This window comes from Astyanax mexicanus, chromosome 6 (genome assembly GCF_023375975.1).
Source record: "Astyanax mexicanus isolate ESR-SI-001 chromosome 6, AstMex3_surface, whole genome shotgun sequence".
In the NCBI taxonomy this organism is placed as follows: Eukaryota; Metazoa; Chordata; class Actinopteri; order Characiformes; family Acestrorhamphidae; genus Astyanax; species Astyanax mexicanus.
This window is the reverse complement of record NC_064413.1, coordinates 26,095,462-26,114,387: the sequence shown is the minus strand read 5'-3', so window position 1 is coordinate 26,114,387 and position 18,926 is coordinate 26,095,462. Positions and strand designations below refer to the sequence as shown.

The 18,926-nt window shown below is 39.2% G+C and overlaps 1 protein-coding gene across 2 annotated transcripts; it reads left to right on the top strand.

Annotated features, from left to right (window-relative positions):
- The first annotated feature begins 2,872 nt into the window (after positions 1-2,872).
- Positions 2,873-18,729, top strand: clk2b (CDC-like kinase 2b). 2 transcript variants are annotated; one of them, XM_022673828.2, is made up of 13 exons: positions 2,873-3,011; positions 6,588-6,814; positions 7,404-7,671; positions 9,872-9,962; positions 10,966-11,032; positions 11,821-11,937; positions 12,091-12,257; positions 12,615-12,709; positions 14,045-14,174; positions 14,377-14,459; positions 14,708-14,787; positions 16,121-16,211; positions 17,777-18,729. In XM_022673828.2, exons 2-13 carry the CDS (start codon positions 6,588-6,590, stop codon positions 17,951-17,953), a joined length of 1,593 nt encoding a protein of 530 aa, XP_022529549.1. In that variant the 5' UTR covers positions 2,873-3,011; the 3' UTR covers positions 17,954-18,729. The 2 variants fall into 2 exon arrangements, with proteins under 2 accessions (XP_022529549.1, XP_022529550.1); XM_022673829.2 differs by lacking the exons at positions 2,873-3,011; positions 6,588-6,814; positions 7,404-7,671 and adding an exon at positions 8,793-9,385.
- The last annotated feature ends 197 nt before the right edge of the window (positions 18,730-18,926 follow it).

Genomic DNA, 18,926 nt, shown 5'->3' with positions numbered 1-18,926 from the left:
CTTTGAGCTAATTATGTGAAAACATATTTAAGTGTTATTGGACTCAATGTTTGAAGTTACTGAGCGGTTAAAACATCTCTGGAGTGCCTGTGAGTGAGAACTGCTAGCCAATCACAGCATAAGAGGGGTGTGATCATCCTGAATAGAGGTGGTTTAGACAGTGACCCTACCCTATTACCTGCTCGGCCCAGTAAACAGGCACTGATTACATAAAAGTCTATAAAGGAGAGACCCAGCAGCCTTAATCTCCCTCTTTTAGGTGTCTTAATGCGGATATGGCGTCAAAGGGCGTCCCTCCTTACCTAATTACACAGCATGAACACACTGCCACAAGGAGAGACAGACAACAGGTATTTTACATTACTGCAGATAGTCCAAAATAAACACTACATTCCATTAGTGTAGATTTTTTAAATACTGCCACATTGAAATAATAATAGTGGTGTGGCTTTTAGAGTGTCGTAGTCAGTATGTAATGTTACTTGTCATGGTTTATCATATTTAAATCATTTATTCATTAAATGTTCTCAACTTTGCCCATCAGGCTCCTTCTGATTTGTTATATATCACTACACTGCACTGACAGTGACATGGTGGTCTGTTAGTGTGTGTTGTGCTGCTCAGCGGATCTTCTGGAGATTGTAAACCTCTTAGCATCACTGCTGGAATAACCACCAATCCGTAATATCCAACCCAAACTTTGCAGCAACAGACACGCTTCTTTCTCTGACTTTAAATTTACCAGGTGGACCAACTAGGCAAATGTCTATCACAGAGAGTGGTGAGTAGAGACAGTGTTTAAAAACTCCAACAGCACTGCTGTGTCTGATCCATTCTTACCAGCACTGCCATGCACTGCTAAGGGTCTTCCACCACCCAAATAATACCTGCGCACTGGTGGTCCTGTGATGTCCTGACCATGAAGAACAGAGTGCAAGGTGTGGTGAAACAGATGAACTACAGTCTGTAACTATATAAACAAAAAGGTCTGGCCAACACAAGCTGTAAAACCATCATGAAACTCAAACGCTACAGGATTGCAGTGTGTTTTCCCTCTTCCAACTTGCCTCACACAGTACTAGTATGCCTTAGCTTGGAGCTGAACACAGTTGACACAGGTGGTAAATGAGTTCTGAATACGTAAACATAAAGGATTAGTATTACACTCCCTCTTGAGAGTCTTCACATTGGTGTTCCTACTCCTAATTAAAGAGGAAGGCCCAGCACCAGCTCATCTTGGAAACATTATGGTTATGAGCCAGCATCTTCCACATACACCCACACACAACAACATGGTGATATACCAAAGAGCTCTGGGACAGTTCTCAAAATAGCTCATCCCATCAAGGGTCAGTGTCCAGCAAGTGCCAGAGAAACCTGAGCAAAACCTGCTGTAAAAAAACACAGTGACACTGGAAAAAGCCACCTACTCTCAAAATAGCTAAATCAAATTAGATAAGCCTGTCTTTTCTCTCTCTCTTTCTCTCTCTCTCTCTCACACACACACACAAACACACACAAAAACATATAATAAAAATGTTCTACACACAGAGCTAAAGAGAGATAGCTTGATAGGCACTCCGGAAAACTGTCCAGCAATGTAAAAAGATGTAATGAATGTATGAATAATGACTAAGTTAAACATACAAGGATGGCAGTGAGGTAGTGGGAGCTATATGGCACACAAAACTTCTGAATGTATTTTACAATGCATTTCTTCACTGCTAAAACTGAGACTAAGTCCAAAGCTAAGCTGAGCTAAAGGCGTTGCCATGTGGGTCAGCCAGACGTCTTCCTGTACCACTTTTCTCAGGTTTTCGAAGTCTTTCGAAGGTGTGGGAAACAGACTCACCACTCTCTAGCTTCATCTGTATTTTCTCAAAAAAAAAAAAGACTTTTAATAGTTACAGCGTTCTCTGTGTCTTTTTTTTTAGTTATTTTGATGAAAGTTTGAATGGGCTGTGTTGTGTAAATAGTCCAATAGAAAGTACATGATCTGTTCCAGCACTGCTTTACTACAGACAAAGCCTTGGTAAATTGACTTGTTTTTCCAAAAAAATATTTCCAAAACTCAGTTTATTCCAATTGCTACAAAACAAAGCAATTGTTTGTTCAAACTCACCCCTTTTTTTAAACAATAATTGTTTTTTAGGGGTTTATTTACAATTTACTTACAGAGTTTTTGTACAATCCATTTTTTTGTTTTAATTCATTTGTTGTCCTTAAAGGCCCTGGAGTTTACTACAAAATGTTTTGTTTATTGACTGGACCTAGAGATTACTTATTCAATTTATATTACTTTGTAGAAACCAGTTTTGACTTTGACATTTAAGAGTTTTTTTGTTGTATGTTCTTGTCAAAAAGGACAACTCTGCTAAAAAAAAAACAAACAAAAAAAAAAACCTCAAAATTCAAGACATGATGGGCATCCAAAGAAAGGGTATGTTTTTTCTGGATGACCAATTGTTCTTAAGCTGGGTTTTTAGCAGAGTAATCACACTAACCGTCATTCTATTTATAAATCAAACGGTATAAAAAGAGGGTAAATACCTTTTATATAGGTAAGTGCCGGGTGAAATACAGGACGGATACCAGAAATAAATCCCACTCCCATCCTTCTGCTTCAGTCTGTATGAAATGTGTACTATGACTCCAGAAAATAATGATTTTATGTAATTAATATGTGCACAAAGTGTTTAAATATACTCATAAAGTTAATATGGGCTTCACACTGCATTTATGTACGATTGTTTTGGCTAGTATTCACATTCTGAACTGCTTATGTGGCACAATTTAACATTTAACGTTGTCACAGTTCCAGTCTGACAGGTTCACGGTGAGCTGTGAGGGATTTTATTAGTGGTAAAGGGGTGGAAGCTGTAAATCTGGCAACCAGCACGCTACCGAAGAGGCGCTGCAGCAAGAAAATAATATAAACCTGAAAACGCTCCACAAAACAGATCAGCACGGATTTCCTGTGGGATAAGCGAACTGGCTTGGCTGCTAAAACGGTAAAGAAGCGAATTCTCTGTGATAGAGATCTTTACCAGGTCTATATGTGGAGAGGAGACATTAAAGTTAAGAAAATAGGCCCAGCTAGCTTAAGCTAAGCTAACACATCACAACAGTGAGGCGCTGATCGGTATTCAATTATTAAAATAGCGCTATTTTTCACAAGTTTCTGTCGAGTATTCAGTGTTAGAGCCACGCATTGTCAGCTGATACACTCTAGTTAAAGATTATGATTTTAATCCGCTAGTGTTAGTTAGCTTGTCGGCTATAGCAGCTACTAAGAGCTGCTGCTAAAGTTGCTAAGCTAACGCTAACTAAAATACAGCTAAACCCGTCCTCAAAACACCAGATTATTACTATCCTCGGTCTGAAAGTAAGTTAATAATGTTCACCAAGCATCCTCCGTCCTCAAGCACAGATTATTAACTTTGTTTTGAAACAGCAGGTAAAGTTGGTTTGAATTCTAAATCTTTATGTCTTGAGAAGTGACTGTAGGCATATAACGTTATATGAAAATAATTGGTAAAGTCCAGCAGCAAACCTGTTAGTTTATATTGCTGACGCTACTTAGTTAAAAGACTAAACAACAGCTAACGTTACACGCTTTATCATATGTAATATAATATAAGGAAATTTAATGTAACAGGATAATAAACAACTGTGTTCCCTCCTTCACCTCCACCTTCTCCCGCTGTGATACACTGACTTACCCTGTACTACCAATTATATAGATCCGACAGTATGGAACTGTAAAATGCTCTGCATTTAAAAAACAATAAACAACACAATTGTTTTTATTTATCATAATAAAATTTACAGTAATGAAAAAATGCCATTGCCCACTATGGGTGTGCCATATCGTATCATACGCAATAATATTGCCAACATTTTTGAATATCGTGAACGATATTATACCCTGAAATATCGTGCCATATCACCCACCCCTAACACATCAGGGTACTACTTTTTTGCTGTTTTTAGCAAAAGAAAATTTCACACTGTTCTCATTTTCTATTATATATCTACTAGACACAGATTATGTCTGTCTAGTATCATCCCTTTTCCTTCATTATAAAGATATAGATATTTGGAGTGCGTAATTAGATCGATGGATCTTTTTGTCATATCGCCAAGAGTATCGTTATCGCAAAAAATACCATGAAATATTGGGCCATATCGTCCACCCCAACAGTTCAGTTTAATAAAACAGTAGCATTGCTACACATTTTCACTGTGAAAAAGTGTAGTATAAAACTTTATGCATGGTTGTAAGTCTATGGAATTATTTTCTTTTTAGCACTAGACAGTATTTCTGAGCAGTAAGGTCTGAAGTATTTTTTGTTTTTAAATACACATAATGTGGTAAACGGTACATTCTTTACCCTCAATACCATTCGTCCATTTTTTTGGGGGGTACAGATGTATGTGATTTCCTTCAGATACAGATGTGTGGAAGTTCTCAGTTAGAAAGAGATATAGGTGTGTGGGGTATCTTTGTCAGGTACAGATGTGTGGAATTTCTTTGTCAGAAATAGAAGTTTGGCATTCTTGCCATCCCACACAGATTGCGGGATTTCTCTGTTGGGTACAGATGTGCTGGATTTCTCTGTTGGGTACAGATATGCTGGATTCTTCTGTCAGGTACAGATGTGCTGGATTTCTCTGTCCGGTACAGATGTGCTGGATATCTCTGTCGGGTACAGATATACTGGATTCTTCTGTCAGGTACAGATGTGCTGGATTTCTCTGTTCGGTACAGATGTAATGGATTTCTCTGTCAGGTACAGATATAATGGATTTCTCTGTCAGGTACAGATATAATGGATTTCTCTGTCAGGTACAGATGTGATTGATTTCTCGGTCAGGTACAGATGTGCTGGATTTCTCTGTCAGGTACAGATGTGATTGATTTCTCTGTCAGTTACATATGTGCTGGATTTCCCTGTCAGCTACAGATGTGCTGGATTTCTCTGTCGGGTACAGATATAATGGATTTCTCTGTCTGGTACAGATGTAATGGATTTCTCTGTCTGGTACAGGTGTGATTGATTTCTCTGTCAGTTACATATGTGCTGGATTTCCCTGTCAGCTACAGATGTGCTGGATTTCTCTGTCGGGTACAGATATAATGGATTTCTCTGTCTGGTACAGATGTAATGGATTTCTCTGTCAGGTACAGATGTGATGGATTTCTCGGTCAGGTACAGATGTGCTGGATTTCTCTGTCAGGTACAGATGTGATGGATTTCTCTGTCAGTTACATATGTGCTGGATTCCCCTGTCTGGTACAGATGTGCTGGATTTCTCTGTCGGGTACAAATGTGCTGGATTTCCCTGTCAGGTACAGATGTGCTGGATTTTTCTGTCAGATACAGATGTGATGGATTTCTCTGTCAGGTACAGATATAATGGATTTCTCTGTCAGGTACAGATGTGATGGATTTCTCTGTCAGGTACAGATGTGATGGATTTCTCTGTCAGGTACAGATGTAATGGATTTCTCTGTCAGGTACAGATATAATGGATTTCTCTGTCAGGTACAGATGTGATTGATTTCTCGGTCAGGTACAGATGTGCTGGATTTCTCTGTCAGGTACAGATGTGATTGATTTCTCTGTCAGTTACATATGTGCTGGATTTCCCTGTCAGCTACAGATGTGCTGGATTTCTCTGTCGGGTACAGATATAATGGATTTCTCGGTCAGGTACAGATGTGCTGGATTTCTCTGTCAGGTACAGATGTGATGGATTTCTCTGTCAGTTACATATGTGCTGGATTCCCCTGTCAGGTACAGATGTGCTGGATTTTTCTGTCAGGTACAGATGTGCTGGATTTTTCTGTCAGATACAGATGTGATGGATTTCTCTGTTGGGTACAGATGTGCTGGATTTCCCTGTCAGGTATAGATGTGATGGATTTCCCTGTCAGGTATAGATGTGATGGATTTCTCTGTCAGGTACAGATGTGATGGATTTCTCTGTCAGGTACAGATGTGCTGGATTTCTCTGTCAGGTACAGATATAATGGATTTCTCTGTCAGGTACAGATGTGCTGGATTTCCCTTTCAGGTACAGATGTGCTGGATTTCTCTGTCGGGTACAGATATAATGGATTTCTCTGTCTGGTACAGATGTAATGGATTTCTCTGTCAGGTACAGATGTGATGGATTTCTCTGTCAGGTACAGATGTGATGGATTTCTCTGTCAGGTACAGATGTGATGGATTTCTCCGTCAGTTACATATGTGCTGGATTTCCCTGTCAGGTACAGATGTGATGGATTTCCCTGTCAGGTATAGATGTGATGGATTTCTCTGTCGGGTACAGATGTGCTGGATTTTTCTGTCAGGTACAGATGTGATGGATTTCTCTGTCAGGTATAGATGGTGTGTGGAATTTCTGACAGATGCAGCTGTTTGGGACTTCTGTTCCAGGTTCTGATTAATGGGATTTCTCTACCACACACAGATGTGCGGTATTGCTCCGTCAGGTACAGGTGTTTGGTATTCTTCAGTTAGGTACAGTTGTGTTAAATTTCAAAATCAAGTAAATATGTATGTGTCTTCCTTTTGCAGATGCCTCACTCTCGGCGATATCCATCTTCGGAGCGGGGCAGTCATGGGAGTTACCGGAGCCGATATCGGAGTCGTAAGCACCGGCGCAGACGGCGCACCCGGACCCGATCTAGATCCAGCTCCTCTGGATACCAGAGAGAGAGAAGCCGCAGCAGGAGCTACAGCAGAGATCGCAGAGAGAGGAGAGGAGGTCGCAGGAGAGAAAGCAGTTATCAGCGTTCCAGAAGGTAATTGTGTATTGTTGTAAAAATTATTTGTAGGATAACATGAAATTATTGGAATACCATTCACTTGTATCAGTGTAGTACTGATTTATGTTTCTTAATTACTTACCACATAAAGTAAGAAAGCAGTGTTTAGTAGTCAAATTGTATTGCATTCTTCAATAAAAATATTGATATTTGATGCCACGGATTGATAATGTATTTAAAACAATGCTATATATTGTGATATTGGTATTTTGTCCTACCTCTAGTATTAGTATCAATATAATACTGAATATTGTCATCAATAATAACATCAATAGTGCTAGTATTTTATTTATTGTAGAATATTTTAGTACTGGTGTTAGAGTTATGATTATTAACAGAGCAGTGGTATCAGTATTGCAGGTATTGCCTTGCTGGTATCTGTTTAATATAGTATTGTAATTTTAGTATTAGTAATAATGCCAGATATTACTAATAATACCTGAAATTTTATTCTGTGAACACTGTAAACGAGTATTTTTTTTTAATACAGTACATTTTGGCTGTTGTCTGTGTTATTGTAGTTGATGCATAACTACAATGTGTGTGTGTGTTTTCTCTCTGGTAGCTATGAAAAGCGTTCAACTGATCGAAGGCGTTACTATGATGATGATGAGCGGCTGAAATATAGCTGTGCAGGCCGCAGTGTGGCGGACTCCTATTATACACACAGCAGCTTTACCCGACGCTCTCATGAACGTGTGCATGAGCGAGGAAGCAGAGGGCAGCGTGAAGAGAGAAGCAGTAGGACAGGACGCAGACACCAGCGCCGCAGAACCAGGACGAGAAGTCACTCTAGAAGCCGCTCTCGCAGCCAGAGCCAGTCTTTATCGTCGGTAAGAACTTCTCTGTCTCACCAGGACACTTCGGCAAACTGACTTCTCTGTATCTGTTTGTACATCTGTCTCTCTCTCTGTCTGTCTGTCTGTCTGTCTCCGTATTTCTCTTTCTTTCTTTAACAGTGTCTGCCATTCAGAACTTTCCAGACTCACGGGTGTGCAGCATTCCTTTAGAAAATGCTATTTATAAGTGAGTGGAGATATTTTTCAGGATGAGTGTAGTAGAACCTAATCTATGGGTGAATCCTGGAGAATCCACAGCACACATTTTTGATTTTTACAAAAACAACAGTGAACTGCACATCATACAAAATATACAGAACTATATAAAAATCACCACTAGATTTTATAGAAGAATCTTTTTTGGTTCCATAAATATGTTTTTTTAAAGAGGTTTATTAGTGAAGAACCTTTAGTTAATACAAAGATCATTTGCCATTTATATATATATATATATATATATATATGGGTTAACCATAATTAAATACAGTTTAAAGTGCCAGGCCAAATAGATTTAGACTTGAGGTCAAAAGTAGTTGAGCTGCAAACATCCAGCAGAGGGAACTGATGCTGGTTTCCTCACAAAATGTCTCCTCTTCAAGACAAGGCAAGACAAGAAAACCATATTCACTGTACTTGTGCTGGGCACAAATAAAATGTAACCTTTTGTGTACATTTAATCCATCTGTGCAGTGAACAATTACATACACAGTAGTGAGTCTATATATCTGACTATATATATTTTAGTATTTTAATATATATTTAGCGGTCTTTAGTCTAGCCTAAATGCTGCATGACTTTTCTCTGGTTTATTCAGCTGATAATCAACATAAAGAACGGAAGAATAAGTTTTTAAGCACTGCATGAACAAACACACACCAGACATCAGCTGGTTGGTTTTGCAGTTCCCGTTTTTTTTTCTTTCCCTTCTAGACAAAGGAAGTATCAGTTGTTAATTGGATAGTTGGCAAAATAATGTGAAAAAGCAGGATGAGATGTGGGTTAAATATCTTATTCTGCAGTATATTTAAAAATATAGGACTTTTCTCTAGAACAGCCAAATGTCATGATATTGTTAATGTATAGAAGATTTTCTCCATGTGTAGAATTTGGGAGTAAAATAAATGATATTGGGCAGATAGGAAATGAGTCACGCAAATGTGTGAAATTTGGGTATCTTTTTATAAAAATGTGTATAATTGGATTTTGTGAGTATTAGAGTTAGTGTGAGAGAGAAAGAGAGATAGAGAGAGAGAGAAAGAGAAAGTTATGGGTAAGTGAGAGAAAGGAGAGAGAAAGAGGGTTAAGAAAGTGTAAGGAGGCCAGCTGAGGTAACTAGATCTCTGAGTGCTGGCCCTCAAAACATTGGTGGGTGTCTGGATTTTCCCAAGAGGCTGTGAGGAGCGTTTAAAATTAGAACAAGTCTCACACACACTCTTTCTTCAAGCCCCCTCACTTCTCCCCTTTCCCTCTGACTGTCTCTCTCCCCCTTTTCCCCTGTCCCTTTCTTTCTCTTTCCCTTCTAGCTTTCCCCCTCTGTTACCACTCTATTCTTCCCCCTTCTCCACTCCCCTCCTTCCCTTCCTCCCTCCTGAGTGTGTGTGTATGTTTGTATTTGTGTGTATGTGTATGTGTGTGTGTGTGTGGAATGGGGAAAGCAGGTGTGTATTCCATGTGTAAGAGCTTTCTGGGTTGCCTCTGCTTCTGCTTTGTGAGTAACTGCCTCGGGGCCCGTCCTCCTCAAAACACACACTATCGTTCTCTCGTTGTCTTTCTCTACTGGGCTTTCTAAGACTGGGTTAATCTCTCTCTTTCTCTGTTTCTGTTTCTCTTTCTCTCTCAAATTTATATGTTTTTGTTTTGTTTACATAGCTTGATCAAGTAAGGTACTTCTAATATGACTTAATGTTGTAGTACAGGGTTTAAGTATATGAGAAGTAGTGCCCAACTGTTTTATTAGTAGCCTATAATTGTATGTTTTATTATTACTGCTGGAAATTGTGCCTGAAAAGAGAGACGTGCCCGCCCTTATTTTTACTGTTTATGTTTTGACATTATGTGAATCAGTGTTTTTTTTTTTTTTTTAGAACTAAGACTGTTCGTATTGACTGTTAGTACAGCTGTATATTGAACTGCTGCTGTGTATTTGCCTCTCTTCCTCTCTCTCTCTCTTTCTCTCTGGCCACCGTTGCCCCAGCGAAGTGACAGTCGGGCGCGGGCGTCAGCTGTTCAGGACGATGAGGAGGGTCACCTGGTTTATCGGGCAGGAGACGTACTGCAGGACAGATGTATGTATTAGTGGTTTATTCTACTTTACTGCACTCAACTTTTATCCCAAAAACAGATTCAAGTACTGGGGTTGTATCACTGCTGGGTTGGTTAAATGTTTCAGTGGGGTTAAAATGCTGAATGTGGGGCTCCGAGTGGTCCAGCGGGCTAAGCGCTGCTACTATGTTCAGGAGATTGCTGGTTCGAATCCTGTTCATGTAGCTTGCCATCGGTTACTGGAGCCCTGAGAAAGCACAATTGGCCTTGCTCTCTCTGGGTGGGTCGATGGTACTCTCTCCCCAAATCACTCTAAAGGGTGATGTCGCTCAGCACAAGGCGTCTGTGAGCTGATGTATCAGGACCGAGTCACTGCGCTTTCCTCCGAGTGCACTCTGATGGTACTCTGCAATGCTGCATCAGCAGCAGTTTGAAAAGAGGCAGTGACTGACTTCACATGTATCGGAGGAGGCATGTGCTAGTCTTGACCCTCCTGGTGTTGAGGCATCACTAGTGATAGGGGCAGTCCTAATTAGTAGGTTGGGTAATTGGCCATGTAAATTGGGGAGAAAATGGAAGAAAAAAAAGAGGTATAATCGTCATGGAAAATGAGAACAGGGTGAATTGTTTTTTTGTATCAAGCACAAAACATTGCCCCTCCTGCGAGTATCCTGTGTGTACATTGCAACGATATATTTGCAAACGATATCTTATTGTGCAGCCCTAATTTCAGTGATGTTAACCTCTGAGTTTTTGGAACAGCCTTAACCTGTATGCTGTTTCAGTAGCATTGTCTGTGGGGCTTTTTGGTAGCGTTCAGTTGTGACATGTTTTGGTATTTCTAATCTGCTTGCATAGCAGATCATTGTTGTTAGAACAAAATAGAATAATTTTACAACTGACTTCCTTCAGTTATTAATTTCCAGCAGATGTTTAATTATTTTGCTGTCTTCGGTTCAGTTCCATTAACATTGTCTTTGTCTTATGTGACGTGTGTGTGTGTGTGTGTGTCTGTTTCCTGCACAGATGAGATTGTGAACACGCTGGGGGAGGGCACCTTCGGCAAGGTGGTGCAGTGCACCGACCATCACAGGTCAGTCACACAAACATGCACATGCATACACACAGATACAGACACCTTGAGTGCCTGTTTTACCAACCCTTTTCTCAGGTTATTCTTATAAAAGGAATTAAGGAACTGATTGGGAGACACTAAAATATTATCACCATGCAAAAACATACAAAACAGCACACCTACAGGAGAAGAAAAAGATTACATTTTTTTTAAATCTTTATTAAATCTTTGACATTTTGTTGCAATATAAAGAACCACTTTCAATTATTATCAATATCATCACTATCAATATTATATCAAAGACAGAATTATATCAAAAGTGTGAAGATTCTTTTTTTAAGGATTTTGCACTATAGTGAAGATATGAAGGACAGGGAGTCAAAGTGCTCTGACACACATCGTTTTTTTAGATGATGAAGAATGCATGCTCTTTGCCTCTAATATTGTTTCATGGTTAGCGGGATAAGTAGATGGAGAAACTGAAAGTCACTAAAATGTTAAAAATACAGATCAATCAAAAAGTCTTTCATGCTAAAATTTACTAAACCAAAAAAATAAATAAAATCATCTAATTCCCACACTGGGCAATATTCACCCTATTGTTTTGTTGCATGTCCATATTAATTTCAAGCTTATATGTATTACCATATTTATAGTTTATAGATTTGTACATTTTTTGTCCTCTTGGCTTACTAGCTTATGGGTAAAAAAAATGTATATTGTGTAACTTTGGCAACATAGGCTTTATATATGTCAGGTCAGTAAAAAATGGTGGCATGTCTATATCTGTGTGTTTGTGTTTGTAGGGGAGGTTCTCGTATTGCTCTGAAGATAATTAAGAATGTGGAGAAGTATAAAGAGGCAGCACGGCTGGAGATCAACGTTCTGGAGAAAATAAGAGAAAAAGACCCAGAAAACAAGCAGTGAGTTCGGCTCGCTGTTTCGTCAGCTTCAGTGTGTCTCATAAACAGAGGCGCTGAACTGTAATTAATGCGATAAAATATTAGTTTCTAATCTGTTTGTGACTGATTAATTAAATGCCCCATTTTCCCTGTTTCTCTCTCTCTCTCTCTCAGTCTGTGTGTGCAGATGTTTGACTGGTTTGACTATCATGGTCATATGTGTATCAGCTTTGAGCTGCTGGCCCTCAGCACCTTTGATTTTATGAAGGAGAACAACTATCTGCCCTACTCACTAAGCCAGGTCCGCCACATGGCCTTCCAAATCTGCATCGCCGTCAAGTGTGAGTACACACGCCCCACACAGACACACACACACGCTCATAGATACAGTATGCACACAAACACAGACGGTTTGTCAGGTGTGCAGGACCTGCAGGTGTGTGTGTGGAGGATCCTTTGTTTATGCCGCTGGTGTCTGGAGCCCTTTGTAGTGTAATTCCCTGCAGTTTGTCATCCACTGAACTCCAGATGAGCTCATTCAGCCCTCCAGACAGAGTGGAAGCATTGCGTGTGGGTCATACACATCTTTGGGCAGAGGGGGGCGCTGTTTGCTGTAGAGCTGCTTTGTGCTGACTTGTTAACACAGGAGTGATGTGTGTTTTTTTTTTTGCCGTCATCATCCTTGTCTTCTGTCATAGTTCTCCATGACAACAAGCTGACGCACACAGATCTGAAGCCGGAGAACATCCTGTTCGTCAGCTCAGACTTCATTACAAACTACAACACAGAAAAGGTGAGCAATGGGGTTACGGACCAGTTTAACAGAACATTTTTCCAATATAAACTGCATGAAACTGTGGCTGCTATGTTGTAATTTCATTTAATTATTCTTTTTAAACAGTAAATTTTTTAATTATTATATGTGTTGGTCCTGTGGGGTCATGATCATTGAAGAACAGGGTGAGAGGAAAATAATAAAGTATGCAGTAAAACAGAAAGACTAGCATTCACTATAGAACGGCAGTCCTTTCTAAACCTGTCAGCAGCGCTGCGTCTCTGAGGGCTTCTTTGGCTTGTTTTCTGGATTTGAGTGCATCATACTCAAATCACCTGGGGTTTGCTACAGACGTAATGACCCAAAGTATTTGTATACGTAGCTATATCTGTGTTAGTTCTGGGCATTTTTCACGATTAATTCGGTTAATTCGAATTATAGTTTTAATGTGATTTTCAAAATGGAGTAATCGCAATTTTACATCTTTTTATATCTTTTTTAATCTAAAGCATCTGAGCATTTTCTAAACATTCCTCCAAGGACTGAACTTGTACCAAAAAAAATCCAGCACTGTTCCAGCACTTTTGACTCAAACACCTGGTGGGATAAAGCATGTATTTAGCTAGAAATAAATCCTACTATTTCTAAGAACTGCAGCATCATTGCTCTCCGGTGAGGATTCGTGATTAATTGTGGAAAACAATAATAATCGATAATAACCGCTCCTTCAAAGTTTCTTTCGTGATTCATATAGTGTTTTTTTTTTATATAGGTAAACCTAGTTGTGAACCATTTCTTAAAATTATGCCATAATCGCCTAGCACTTCTCTCCGTCTGAAACTGCCTCTTCATGCTCCTGGAGAAGACATGCAAAAATTTATTTTCTAAAGTGTGTGAGGGAATGTTACCCACATGTCTGTTTGCACATGATTAATATAACTAGACTTTATTTTTTGGTTTGTTGTACAGAAGGTAAAAGTCACTGGAATCTTTTTGACACAAAATCATACTATGCATAAAAATGACAGACATGGTGTATTCAGACAGGACTAAAAGGTGTACACCTCCCTCTTTAAAATCCCGTCCAAACATTACTAAAGACGGCTGTGCCACTCAGGAGCTTTGTATGTACATTACTTTATAAAGTGTTGTAGTATTCGTTGTCAATGATTGTTCTGTTAACTAGATAACATAAACCTAAAATCAATCCTCGTGAGTAGCAGAATCGTCAGTAAGTCAGTCTTACTTCTTGTTGGGTTATTCTGTTATATTGTGTTTGATAAATTCTACTGGATGGATTGCCAAGGACATATAAGACATATTAACTGTGTGTGCGTGTGTGTGTGCATGCAGAAACGAGAGGAACGTTCGGTGAAGGACACATCAGTCAGGGTGGTTGATTTCGGCAGTGCTACTTTTGACCATGAGCACCACAGCACGATAGTCTCCACACGACACTACCGTGCTCCTGAGGTTATTCTAGGTAAGAGCTGGGGAAAGTGTTTGAAATACATTAATTTGTGTTTTTTCAACCCTGAGCATAAGTGATGTTTTAGCATGTGTGTAACCTTGTGTTGTCTAGTTTGTATTTCGCTGTGTTTTGCTTGTAATCTCATGTTACGTGTGTGTGTGTGTTTATGTGTGTGTGTGTGTGTGTGTGTGTGTGTGCGCGTGCATTCATTCAGAGCTGGGTTGGAGTCAGCCTTGTGACGTCTGGAGTATCGGCTGCATTCTGTTCGAGTATTACCTTGGATACACACTATTTCAGGTATTTTGCATGGTTATGGGTAGAAGTAAGATAAATATGTATGTGGCAGGGAGACAGAAAGTGAACTTGCTTGTAAGTGTTACTGCGTGTTTGTCCTTGCAGCATGTGTCATGGGCATGTTCCTTGTCTCAATGCCCTTGGTTTTATGTATGGATGTGTGTCTGTGTGTGTGTGTGTGTGTGTGTGTGTGACACTTACAGATGTTTTCTAGACTGTGTGTGACACTTACAGATGTTTTCCTGTTTCAGACGCATGATAACAGAGAGCATTTGGCCATGATGGAGCGAATACAAGGACCAATTCCCTCCAGAATGATCCGCAAAACTAGGTAATACACACAAGCACGCACACAAATTTGTTTATATGTGTAAAGCACTTTGGGAATATTTAGATTTAATATACTGACCAGATTCACATCATAGAAACAGAAAACAAATGTTTTTTTTTGTTTGTTTGTTTATTGGTTTTTACTATTTATGTGAAGTAACAATTTTACAGGGTTGTGAATAGATATGACTTTGATAAACACATGTTGGTCTGCTGGTCTCTATTAAATGTAAAGTTCAGTACTGGTTCCGAAACAGTACAAAATAAACAGCTAGAAAGTTTTATAAATAACATTGTTAGTTGTTAAAAAAGCCTTTTTTGGCAACAGATTATTGGTTATTAACTTGGTTTTCAACAGACTGTGTTATTGAACTCTGTACTATAATTTTAGAAACAATTTTAATGACTTAAAAAAGGAAAAAGCAGTCAACAAATATATATAGATCAACTATTTTAACACTGAAAACTGTTGTTTCCTGGAAACTGGTTAGGCAGACCCAAATCCACAACAGCATCAGAAGACAAGTTACTAAAAGTCAACAGTTAAGTGAGACATTGTAGCAAAGCTTTATTCTGGACAAAACCATAGTTTATAATCCAAGAAGAGCTACAGGTTTGAATGTACGAGTGGCAGTAACATCATTACAGAAACTAAGACAAATAAGAAAAGCAGGCTTGTCTGGGCAGTGGAACCCTGGATTCCCAGTGGAATGTTTGGAGCTGAAAATACAAATTGCCTTTGGGCTTCTTTGGGTTTCCTTAAATATCAGTTAATTTATTTTGTCCTGTGAAAAAATAAAACACACACTAGGTGCCTTATTTACTGAACCTTTTAATTATCTGCTCCTACACACCTGAGTTCACGAGCTCATCACCGTGATCCTGCTCAGCTGAGTGGATGTTGGTAGTATAAAAATAGTAGTATATTTAGGCAATATAAAAAGGCTCATGGGCAGATGGAGTTTCTCTGTAGTGTTGGGTTTAGACTGGCACAGTCATCTGCTAATTAGTGCTGTGTGTGTTTTAGGGGTTTTGTATTTTTAGTGCCTGATTTTCTGATTTGCATGTTCTGTCTTGTATCTTCTGTCAGTGCTGTTTCCTTTGAGTATAGGGTGTATAGGGGCTTTGAGTATAGGGTGCCAGGAGTATATATATATATATATATATATATATATATATATATATATATATATATATATATATATATATATATATATATATATATATATATATATATATGTGTGTGTGTGTGTGTGTGTGTGTGTAAATGTCATAGAGTTGCTGTGTGTGTCTGTGTGTTTGTGTGTATGATAATATTTGTTTTTGACCCACAGGAAGCAGAAGTATTTTTACCGAGGCAGGCTGGACTGGGATGAGAATTCTTCAGCAGGAAGATACGTCAGAGAGAACTGCAAACCTCTGCGAGTGAGTTTCTGTGAAAGAAAAGGAGTTTTATAACTGGTATCACTGAAATACGTATTCTGAAGGTCTTTTGTACAAACTACCGCTTTTTACTGATTTCTCATCTGGGGCATCCTATCCAAGTAAAGTGGGAAAATAAGTTTTTTGGGGGGGAACAAGCACACATGCGCCAATAACAGGGTTGTCTTTTTCTAAAGTTGGTCACAACATTCAAACACTCTTGGAGCAATTTTGCTGTTTGCTTTGTGCCATAAAATATAATACCTAGGGGCTGCCATGTTCAATCCTTATTTTCTAAGGAAACTAGTGTGGAGTCCCACATAGCACTTTTCCACCAAAAGAACTCTGGTTCTTGAACCAGTTCGGGCTTATAAGAACCGTGGTGCTTTTCAGCGAACCAGTGTGCATTTCCTCCATTTTTAGTGAAACCCTCAAAACTTCACATCGTACGACACCAACAGCAGTCACGGTTCGCTCTGAAGAACCTAGCATTTTTCGGTTCCTGCTGCGCATATAAATTCCTGGTTCTGGAACCTACTTTTGTTGGTGGAAATGTGGGAAACTGTTCAAAATTTGTTTCGAGAACGGCTCCACGTCGGTAAAAAAGCGCTAACGGGTCTATTTTAGGGCCAGTAAACTTGTTACTGATGAAGAAAATGTTGATTGTGAACAATTGGAGTTGGCATACATGGACTGGTCCTGAAGGTTAAGGCAAATCCTTAAAAAAATCGTTTGCAATAAAATATTACTTAACAAAAGGGTCTGTTGAGTATTTATATAGTTACTAAAATAATTATTAAGAGAACTAGATGAATAATGTGAACAATTTAAACAGCAATTCTCAGTTTCTGCTTTGTTTTTGTATTATATATTTCAGGGGCTGTCATTTTTAGAGATCCACAGGGTTTTTATTACGGGCCAGTAAAGTTTAATTGATGTTAATTATAACAGTAGTGCAGATTTGAGAGTGAAGAACTGAAACGTGGGGTTATATACAGGCTCTAGAGGGTTAAAGGGCCGGTCCTGAAATGAAATTGACTTGACGTGATATTAATTGCAAAAAATATTAGGTGTCAAAGTTTTGAGTGAGCTTAATAAAATGTGAACAATTGTACAGATACATTTATGTAATTTTGACTGACATTTCAAGTTGTGTTTGAATTATGATACCCAGGTAGGTGAAATTAAGAGTCTTACCCAAGCATTCTGTCTATTTTAGAAAAGTTAGAAAATAGATTTGGTCACTACTTCTGTTTGCTATTTTTTTTACGACCCTTAATTGTCACAATGCTGGTGAGAGTCTTACAATTAAAGTAATGTAAAATATAAAGGATAGGTTCAGGTTGTAGTTTGTTGGTTTTCATTAGGTGAAAATGAAAAAAAAAATAAAGAAATGGAAAATGACTAAAATTAAATGAATGTTTAGGAAGAGCAAAAATTTTAATCTTTCAACCTCAAACATGGAACTGAATTTCCCTCATTTATCTTTATGGTGTGAAATAGAGGAAAATAATGTGGTCTGCTAAAGTAATTTATTCTCTCTCTGCTTCTCTCTTTCTCTCTCTCAGCGGTACGTGTTGTCTGAGGCAGAGGAGCATCACCAGCTGTTTGATCTATTGGAGGGTATGCTGGAGTATGAGCCTGAGCGTCGCCTCCTTCTATCCTCCTGCCTGCGCCATCCCTTCTTCTCCTGTCTCCGAGACGCCGAGCATTCCTCCAGCGGCAGCCGCGATGTCAGCCGGTGACCTTCGACCTTACCTGTCTGTCCTCTACCTCACCTTCTGCTGTTCTTCCTGAGCCGTCCACATACTCTGCCATCTGTCTCCGCCTCTCGTGCTCTCTAGCCCCACCTCTCCGTGTCAAAGGCTCCTCCTCCTCGGTCATTTTTTGCTTCCATCTCTGCCATCCTAATGGGCTCCATCTACTGCTCCTTGCGGGACAATACGATCAGTTGAACATGATGATGACTGTTCTGACCAGTCCGGGGATTCAGATGTGAGGAGGGGATCCGTCTGATTGATGGAAGAAGTGGAGATGAGGAGGTTTTTGTTTGTTTGTTTGTTTGTTTGTTTGTTTGTTTGTTTTTGATTAAAGGCGCTCAGCACTAATTGGTGCTGATTGGTGGAGGATTGCAATGACCTGATCACTGCCCTTGACAGCAGCCAGTCAGACTACAGACTGTTCCATCCCCCAGCCTGGCTGGTCACTTAGATGAATGACTGCTTTGGTCTGCCAGGACCATGGTCATCTTCACAAAGAGGAAGGATGACAACTAAAGTGATAATACACACACACAGGAACACACAAACACACTTTCAAACCTCAGATCTCGGTGTCTTGTTACTTTTTTTTTTGTCTGCGTGTAATTTTTGACTGTCTATCTGACACACACACACACACACACACTCACACACACGTTGGCAGTATTTATTTTAAAGAAACTGACCTGCATTTTTGTATGAAATGAGTTATATATGTAAATACTGCAAAAGCTTCTCTACAATAAAACAATCTTTCTTTATTTCTCATGTGTCTTTTAATAGCAGCATATGACAATCTGTCAAGGTTCTGTGATTAAGGAAGGGAGGGCTTGGAGTGAATGAGGGGAATGCATGGGTAGCATGTGTGTATGTGTGTGTTACATTGGTGGAACTGTGTGCTGGTGCTCTTTTGTTTTCTTGGCAAGAATACAGATGGATTGTGACGCAGATTAGTAGA